Source organism: Physcomitrium patens, chromosome 1 (genome assembly GCF_059467195.1).
Source record: "Physcomitrium patens ecotype Gransden chromosome 1, ASM5946719v1, whole genome shotgun sequence".
In the NCBI taxonomy this organism is placed as follows: domain Eukaryota; kingdom Viridiplantae; phylum Streptophyta; class Bryopsida; order Funariales; family Funariaceae; genus Physcomitrium; species Physcomitrium patens.
In genome coordinates, this window is record NC_143410.1 from 92,953 (window position 1) to 102,525 (window position 9,573).

The window sequence follows — 9,573 nt, forward strand, 5'->3', positions numbered from 1 at the left end:
TCATGCAAAATTTTGATACTAAAAAGCGTAATTATTATGAATAGAAAACATTTTATTCATGAACGTACAATCTAAACACGATGTTCAGGCTTTAGACACGATTATTAAGGCATGATAGATTAGGATATTTGCTTGCTGCAACCCGCTTGACAACTATTACGAGAGCACACATTACGTGAGCCTCTGACTAGATGGACACAGTGTAATGATTGGAATCATACAACATAGTACACCTCAAATGCCTTCGAGAAAATAGAGCACATGGAGGGTAGCGGAAAAATCAAATGAACGTCCTTAGGATATTATGCAAAGTTATTATTTCTGGAATAGAAACCAGCGCAACAAGAGAGTCTCAGATCCAGCAAAATAATTCGTCATGTCGATCTAACATATCACTATCGCAACTTGACCAGATGATATGCCCAGAACACATTGAAACAGAGATAATCTCTGATGGATGGGATACCACCATGACAATGAACTTGGCTACACTAACTGAAGCGGTGCGGAGTAGCTCATCTCCTAAATCAGATGGAAGGCTTACAAGTCGGTGTACGTTACAGCAACAGTTACTTCCTGACAGTCAACAGTGAGAAATTAGTTAGTGTTTACAGAAGTCGATCAGACGAGTAAACAAGGCTGAGACGCACAAAACGAGAAAGGAAAAAAGGGTGGAGTATTTTTACATAAAATAATCTAGTTCTTAACGACCGTGTTATCAAGAACAGCTTCGTCAGGCACTTCCACTTTCTCTCCCTTAGCTGCTTCAACAACCACTTTACCCTACAACGAACAAAAGTCAAGAGAGAAAGTTAGCTGTGTTAGGGGCACGGCACACAATTCGAGGCACTAAGATCCAGCAGAATTATTAAGGAAATGAGTGGTCATCGACGGAGGAACAGCTTACCTTGAGGACAATGTCTTTGCCGAACCATACGTTTCCGCTAACCTTCAAGCTCTCCAATTCAAGGATGCTGGGAATTGATTTGAAACGCTTCAAGAAATCACCCACCTGAACACATGGAAAGAGTAAGAAAATTCTCCAACTTTCTGAATCCCATTAAATCAAGGTAACTTAGCTGTAATTTGCAGGGTACTGGTTACTAGAAATGAAAAAAGATGCAAACTGGGGTGATCTAAGGCACGCACCTTTTTGAATTCGCTACTGAGATCAATGGAGGGGTTTTCGGGGTTGGTTCTGGCAGGGTTCCGTACCACTGCACCATCTTGAACTGTGTAGAGGTCCGACTGCAACAAGTTTGCAAGTCAGCATGAACTACTAGCAGTCTCAAACAGTACAACACAAGGAATGCCAAAACTAAATCCACGTGATAGAGATAAGATGAGAAGACAGAAGTAGTTCGCAAGCTATACGAATACCCGATGTTTCATGAAATTGTAGACTTCGTAGCTTTACCTGAACCAACAGCAAATCTGAGGTAGCCTTGACGGGAAGGAAACGAGATCTCGGAACGTTCACTCCAATAGCCCTATCAAAGAACTGAAACGACTCTCCGTCAGTAGCTGTCAGCTAGTCCGAACCTAACAGTTGCAGACTACAACGTCTGCGTATGAAAGAGATGCGTATTCACGAAAAGGCTTCTGTTGTTCGACATTAGCAAAAGATACTCACGCGAATGGCGGCTCCAGCAGCAGTTTCCAGTTGTAGGACCTTGACACCATCCACTTCCTATTGTTTGGCAAGAGCGATTTAGAACGTATAATAAGTATATAATGTAGGTTGGATGTGCTGAACCACGTGACTTCACGAACTATGATGAAAATTCAAGTCAAGGTGTGCGCAATAGCCGTTGAGATCACCTTTGGGTTTGGAATAATCTCCATTTGCAAAGCATCAGCTTCGACAAGCCTTTTGATGGCCTTGAGATTAACCCACCTGCACAAGCAATACATATACGAAATTCAGATTCATATTAATTACAAAAATAAAACTCTCCAGATAGCGGTATACTAGCAGTCATGAGGGCACAAATACTTACATATTATTGGTGTTAAAGATCTTGAATTTGTCAATAGACTTGAATTCGTTGACCTGCAAGTATAAATTCGGTTAGCATTCCTTTAAAAACAGCGTCATTGACGGCATAGACAAGTAAGTGGACACGAGATTTGATACTTACATGCTCGTCAGGAACCTGAGCAATTTCCAGAAGCTGCAACCATTTCCATAATGAGAATTTGTCAGAGGCCAACTATGGACGGCTGCATATTGTTTCCGAGCAATGCGTAAGCACAATCCACGATTAAGGTGCGAACTGAAATATGTGAAAGTGTTCATCACATTACTGGTTCCATTGAATACGCAGTCACAAACACTACAACTACAAAAACCTACCTGCACCCTGCCTTCGTAAGAAATCAAGGTTCCTCCCTTCACATCAGCAAGGGTCTTCGGTGTAACCTCCATGCAATACTCGTTCTGGTTTTCGACCAGATGATTCAAGATTTCTGAATATTGGTCAAGGAGGCATGCACATGTTCAAAATATAACTTATCAAAGCATGGAAATGAAATCCAAGAAATTAAATGTGTGGATACTGAGATCGACAATCGCTCCCAAATTGTCGGAATTGGCAATGAACACGTACTCCTTCCCCTGAACACATTGAAGATCATGAGTAAGGGATGCCTTATTCCTGATTTGCAATCTCCAAACCATTCATGGTAACAATCCCTCTCAAATAGAGGATATTAGAAGTACCTGGGCAAGAAGCTCATCGAGCTTTCCGCTGTTATCAAGTGAAGGGAACACGTCACCATGGCCGGGTGGGTACCTGTAATATAAGTTCTGTTAAATTGTGTATAGCATAGACAGAAAATGTACTGAAAGGACTACGAATATCAAAAATATTTTACATATGCGAAAAGACCGCACTGTACCAGCCAGCGTTATCGGTCTTGCCCTTGGCAGGCCATGGAATCATATCCGCTGCAACAACGCGAGGGTATTGACTCTGTCATCAATGAACAGCGGCTTCTGTCAGTTCGGTCTAAAAGTCCATCAAAAACAGACCAAAATATTCAAAGTTAAAAGAAGGAATGCAACCAAAACCTGGTTGAAAGTGATGACTTCCAGCTTTGAATCTTTGTATCTCTCCACGATCTGAAAAACCAGCCAACAAATCATGAGCGGACAAACATGAGATAGAAACAAAAAATAATAATCTGCAATATAATTGATGCGCTATTTCCGATTCATGAAACGTCCGCTCTACGGTATTGGCTCTAATCGAACGTCAAGATTTAAAACCACGATCGTTCAACAGGATGCCGATAGTAACTTGAGTCCGATCACAAACCTTCAAGGTATCATCGTGTGTGTTGAACGAGTTCATCAAAACAAGAGGTACATTGGAGTCATAAGTCTGATTGAGGCTCTGTCAACAACACACAACCAAGTGTAAGTGTAGCCTGTAACAATCCAAATAAACAAAAACGCTGCATCTGCATCTCAAAGTGTAACTGAAACCAATGCCAAGCCAAGCAACTCTTTAACTGAAGGACTAGAAGTGTATTGAAGCGGATAACAGATAACCATCCGAGTGACTTGTATCAAAAAGGATGCGTACCTCAATTTGTTTCACGATCAAATCCAAAAAAGTCAAGCCGTTGCGGACCTCAATGACTGACCTGAGTTGGAAGGAAAAGGTACTTCACTTTAGCCTCACTTCAAAACAAATGTTGTGTTCAAATCCGCAATAAATCCGTGTGGAAGCTAGCCATTTCATTTTTTAAAACAGCACTGGTATTGTAACTAAAAGGCAACAACGAAGCAGAACAGCTTCGTGTAAATTCAAGTTCATCAAATCTAACGCGCTAAACTTACTTTGGACCAGTGCAGCCCATTGTGGTTCCGAGACCACCATTTAGCTTGAGAACTGCAAGCTTATCGAGAAGACTCTTGATCTTGACTGGATCTGGTTATGAACAGAGTTGATTTACATTAACAGACAGCGAATCGAGCAAAGTGATTCATGTTCAAACCAAAATCTGAGAAGAACGCTGCATTCCCTCCCAAAAAGATATTAAGTAGGTTTATTTCCAAATCACATAACGAGAGTTCAAATGAATACATCACGATGATTTGATCGTCAAATGAAACTAGTGATAAGCACTTAATAGGAACTGAGTGGTACCATCAGAGAACTCAGACATTTTGTCGTAGGGAACAACGACTTCATCAGTTGGGGGCTTGATCTTCTCCCACTGGATGGCTTCACTCTTTCCACTGTAATTTCAACAATTAGACAGAATTAAATCTCAAACAAGCAGGCAGTATTTAAGTTTCAGATCTTCTAACAATCAATCCTTAACTGAAGGGAGCGCAAAAGACACTAAGAGTAATCGTTCGGACGGGTGCAGTTGCTCGCATTATGAGAACAGGCTAATTAAATCGAATAAATGGAACTGAATAGAGTTTCTTAAAAACTTTGAATCTGAAGTACAGCACATGGCTGAAGTACAAAATCTCACTACATCAGAAGCCCTTCTTTGCAATCAAGTGTGGATCGTGTTCAAGTTCATAACATGAAAACAGAAATATCCAAACAAAAGAATAGATTGCAAAAATGGGACAAAGTGTAGTATCACCAACCCCAAGTAGCGTCCAATCAACTTGAGAAAACCTTGCTTCTCATTGTCGCTGCATACACCACACTCACGGTTAGTAAATATTACGACTTCTGTCTCGATTCAACTTCTCTTGAAACATTTCGAAGCATCAGCTTTTCAAATCGAACGCCTTCAACACGAGGCTAAACATTTCTCTGGTGATTCGAAAGTAAATTAACAGTTGACTTCTTCGGTCTAAAAGTAAAATCTGACATAAAACGGACAATACAATAACGACAAAGCTTCATGTAGCTCATGCCAGCAGAGCTGCTCAAAACAGAAAACGACATAAGCTTCCAAGTACACCAGCTTTATCACGTCAACACCTTAAAAATTCCTGCACGCTCTAGTTAACAGCCACAGAATGAAGTACCAGCGACATGCAACCCCAAATACGAGATCGACAACGATATTCAGAACAATTTAAAATTCTTGAAATATTTCAACTGAGCGTTAAACAAACAAGTCACAAAGCCTGAGGATCAGTAACGCCAAATAGATCGCAAAAAAAAAATTAGCGTCAAGGCTGCACTACTATTAACCTGCCCCTCTGTTGCAGATCCACATTCACCAACAATAAATACAAAATTAAAACCCACTGAAGCCTATCATACCAGGAGGCAGTACACCGAAAAATATATAAAAACTGGAGGTTGATCACACGGCATGCCACATTACAACCAGAGAGGAGAGAGAGATGTAGACCTGATCTGGTCGAGTGTGGCCAACTCGAGGCGAATACGGGTGAGCTGGTCGACTTCGGTAGAGGCAGGGGATTCAACGGCTGCGGTAGCCATGGCGTAAACGCTAGAGAATTGCACTGCGGAGGATCGGAGCAGGGAGAGGGTGATGGAGGTGGGGAAGGAAGTGAGAGGAAAGCCTGCAAAGCAAAGCTGTGAGACGATGAAGAAGAAGAAGCAGCCTCAGCCTCGGTCGAGTAGAGTCCCAACCTATTGGCTCTGTCGTGAAGAAGCCCCCCCCCCCCCCCCAGTGCCTGAGTTCGTTGCTACCCTACCCGGCACAGCACTCTTCCGGATATATGCTAGGTCTCTCATCAGTATCTTACGGGTATCACACAGTTGTTTTGTTACCCTGACGCGCACAGGTAACGCTTCATTGTGCTGCAACTCAGAAATTGCACCCACGTGGAGCATGACTGGACAAAGAGAAACACATGCGGATGGATGGATGTGTGGTGCATGCTTGGATGGGATGGGCTGAATGGGATGCGCAATGTTTGTTTGGACTTTGAATGTTCTGGGTGGTGCCGCATTCTTTCGTTGTGTGCCTGCCTGGGCATATGCTGGATAGATTCCGCCTGTGCTCCTTCTTGTGTCTGTCTATATGTGTTCATTTCCATCCGTCGTTTCGGATGGGGTCTATGGATGAACACTCGCTTCTGTTTGCACGAATCAGAATTTTGCTTTTGCTCGGTGGGCACACGTGGTTCCATCATTGGGGGGGAGTGGATCAGTTCCAAAAGGCCCAGGACTAGTATATGTCCAAAAAGGTACCTGAGTGCAGGATTGTGTTCTGAACCAATTGTCAGCTTCAATTTGTAACACAGTAGAGGCAAGCCAACTTGAAACCCACAAGAAGAATCATGAGTAAATACTCAAATTACAACAATCAATTAGCAGAGTGAATGTGGAAAGAGGGCAAGAAGGGTGGGACTCTCCAGAGCAGTGGTAGAAGAAGAATGAGTGAGCTTGGTGGGGGAGGGGGCACCCCCTTCCCCCTGATGCAGAAGAGACGAGAAGAGACGAGAGTAGAGAAAGGGGTGGGGGTGGGGTTGTGGATGGATGGCTGGATGAGAGCAGGGGGCGATGAGCGAGGGGAGGAGGGGATGCCAAGTGGCACACAGTGAGGGCAGATGATGAGCTCTGCTGATGAGGATGATGGTGGTGGTGGTGATGGTGGGGAGGAGGATGAAGAGGAAGAGGAAAAGGATTCCATGCAGCACCACACAAGTTGCTTGGCAAGGCTCCACCCCACACCCACCCCTACACCCCAATCCCCCAATCCCCCCCCCCCCCCACTGTGTCCCTCCAGTCCACTCACCTCTGCTCCTTGAAACTACATACCAAAGCAAAAGGCAGACACAGAGAAAGAGAGAGATAGAGAAGGGAGGGAGGGAGGGAGGGAGGGAGGAAAAAAGAAGGGAAGAAACAAGAAGATGAAGCAAGGTAATCACAGAGGTGATGAATTTAACATCCCCCTCTTCTCCCTCTACCATTTATCCCCCATCTTCTGCTACCTTCCATGATACACCACTTGTCAGAACTGAATTAGATGGATGAATAAATACATTTTTAGTGAGTGCATGGATATATCCATGGATCTCATCAAACCAATGAATAGGGTTCAAACACCATGCACCTGATTACAATTCAAGATTCCACTGGATACCACTAACCCCCCCCCCCTCTCCTCCTCTCATTTAGTTTTATGTAGACATACATAATAGATAAATAAAAAAAAAAGTCTGAAGAAGGAAAAAAAATAAAAAAAAATAAACATAAACATAAACACACCAAGTTTGGAGATGGCTTTGCATTGCATCCAAATGCTGGTGGTTGCATCACATGTGTATATATTCATGGAGATATCCAAATGTGTGTTTGGTTGATAGATTCAGAATGTGGGACAATTTGTCACACACATGAGGTAAAGGCATTGCTAATACAGTACTTTTTGGAAATAATTAAAAATGACAATATGGAACATTATGATGATGAATTGAAGTAGTGAATTAATCATCCTAATAAACATTCTAATTTTCAACTAAAATTCATATCTTTGACTATCAGATCGAATTACCATAATTGGCATGAGACTCAATTAGAATTTGGAAAATTTTAAATTAAATGAGAATAATAAAGAAAGGTCAATAAATAATCATTGCAAATAAAAAATTCAGACTGAAGCACCCCAACTAGCACATTGGTTTGTCAAAATGATGTATATAAATATATATATATATATATATATATATGTATAGAAATACAAATAAATAAACAAATGATGCTACTAAAATACAAAGATTAAACTCACTTATAATAGAAATCATATACAAATAATTTTATAATAATTATTCTAAGTGTAATTTATAGTTTTTACAACATACATATATTTATGCATAAATAAAATAAATAATTATGTTTTGAGAAGAAAAAAATAATAAATTTTATTAGTAATCTCATATCTACAAAAAAATTGATTGTTTTATAAATATCTCATTAAAACCATTACAAAAGCCTCATTGTGCATTATTATTTCTTAAAATAAATTCAAAATTTGATAAAACTATAATATTAGGCTTTTACAAATGAAGCTATTATATTAAATGTATATTATATATATTTTTTATTTACAAGAAATTTATTTTCCAAACATGAAATCTTAAATATTAACATAATTATTTTATTTAGTATGTTATAATCCATAATTAATTAAGAGCTTTAAAGATATTTTTATAAAATGCTTGAGATGAATTAAATTTTATATATTATAATTAATAAATTATTTTTTGTAACTATATATCTATAACAATGTATTTGTAAATTTGAATCTTTAAAATATATATATATATATATATATATATATATTATAAAATAACTTAGATATAAGATAAAGAGATAAAGATACATTTTGATTGGATTTTGATGAAAAAAAACAAAAAACTTGGATAATGTGAAGTTGTTGGAACCTTGAATATTTCTAAGAATCAAGTAGTTGGGACCTTCAATATCTCCAAGTATTAAATAGTTGGAACCTTAAGAGTTTCTAATAATAGCTTATTTATGTTCAAAGATTGTGTCTTAGGTGTAAGGTGTTATATTGTCATTGGCATACATATTTATTCTAATAATTACCTACATGATTAAATAGAAATAGGTAAAAATAAATTAATTTCATAATATCTTCTACAAAAGATTTTTAAAAGCTTCATAGAATTTTTTTTGACTTTATACATGTTTGTACTTAATTAATAGGTTGAAAACTTGGTCAACAAGTTAATTACATATTCCATGTATTAAAAGCTTGTGGGAGAAGCTCACTATGTGGCACTTACATAGATAGCTTATCTTGCAAGTTAAGATATGTATCTTATAAAGTCAACACATATTAGATGTCCTATAGAACATTGTGTCACGAATACAAAATACAGACTTGAAATCTAACAAGAAGTTCAAGAAGAAGTGGCAGAACTAGATTAAATAGATGAGTACAAGAACAACACCAGAAAGGTGAGCTAGAACTCCAAGAGATGTGTTGTCGAGACTGAAGAACTCTTCAGCCTCGATCCCTATATATACTCCTACTTATGAAGCTTCTCGAGCTACTTCTATTAACTAGAAAGCTTCTAGAAGGTTCCAGAGGCTTCCTTTTTAGAAGGTTCTAGAAACTTCTTGAGCTACTTCTATTAAATAGGAAGTTTCTAGAAAGTTCTAGGGGCTTCTTTTCTAGAAGCTTTTAGAAACTTCTCTCTAAAAGGTTCCAGAGGCTTCTCTTCTAGAAGGTTCCAGAGGCTTGTTTTCTAGAAGGTTCTAGAAACTTCTCTCTAGAAAGTTCTAAAGAATATGTCCCTAACATCACCCCCTCCTTTAGCTTCGAGGTCTCTGAGAAGCAATGTTGTTGATCAGTACCAACGCAAGAAAATGAAGATGTGTCGCATAACTTCTGCTATGAACTCCAACTGTTGTTCACGAGGTAAGTGGTTCATCGACCCTTGAAGCCAACGGTAGTGGCCCACGCCTTCGACTTCTGACCAAGCATGAACTTCCGTGTCTTCATTGTGAAATTGTCCTGCAAACACGCCTTCTGGCTGACCATCGTAAGCAGGCTCGATCTCAAATACGATCACCAGTGATCGGTTACTTGGTATCCTCCGTCGTCGTCGTGGTACATGTAGTTCTTCATCTTGGGATCGCCTTCGTG

General features: G+C 39.5%; 1 protein-coding gene across 2 annotated transcripts; it reads right to left on the reverse strand.

Annotated features, from left to right (window-relative positions):
* Positions 1 to 269: 269 nt before the first annotated feature.
* LOC112290168 (UTP--glucose-1-phosphate uridylyltransferase) lies at positions 270 to 5,540 on the reverse strand. Of its 2 annotated transcripts, none has more exons than XM_024536193.3 (20): positions 5,338 to 5,540; positions 4,616 to 4,663; positions 4,158 to 4,249; positions 3,848 to 3,938; positions 3,591 to 3,651; positions 3,321 to 3,398; positions 3,074 to 3,124; positions 2,902 to 2,975; positions 2,723 to 2,795; positions 2,560 to 2,617; positions 2,357 to 2,469; positions 2,142 to 2,174; positions 2,001 to 2,053; positions 1,822 to 1,897; positions 1,634 to 1,690; positions 1,418 to 1,501; positions 1,150 to 1,248; positions 908 to 1,012; positions 687 to 783; positions 270 to 572 (listed from the first exon to the last, which is right to left on the reverse strand). In XM_024536193.3, the coding sequence occupies exons 1-19, from the start codon at positions 5,427 to 5,429 to the stop codon at positions 697 to 699; spliced, it is 1,425 nt and encodes a 474-aa protein (XP_024391961.1). In that variant the 5' UTR covers positions 5,430 to 5,540; the 3' UTR covers positions 270 to 572; positions 687 to 696. The 2 variants fall into 2 exon arrangements, with proteins under 2 accessions (XP_024391961.1, XP_024391952.1); XM_024536184.3 differs by having other exon boundaries at positions 270 to 576.
* Between the last annotated feature and the right edge of the window lie 4,033 nt (positions 5,541 to 9,573).

What these genes read in the sequence shown, in the direction of transcription:
- LOC112290168 (XM_024536193.3), bottom strand. Translation starts at nt 5,429, where the DNA reads ATGGCTACCGCAGCCGTTGAATCCCCTGCCTCTACCGAAGTCGACCAG. An exon ending in CACACGATGATACCTTGAAG is followed by an intron (nt 3,125 to 3,320) that starts GTTTGTGATCGG and finishes CTGGTTTTTCAG; the next exon opens with ATCGTGGAGAGATACAAAGA. An exon ending in CTCAGGTTCCTGACGAGCAT is followed by an intron (nt 2,054 to 2,141) that starts GTAAGTATCAAA and finishes TTATACTTGCAG; the next exon opens with GTCAACGAATTCAAGTCTAT.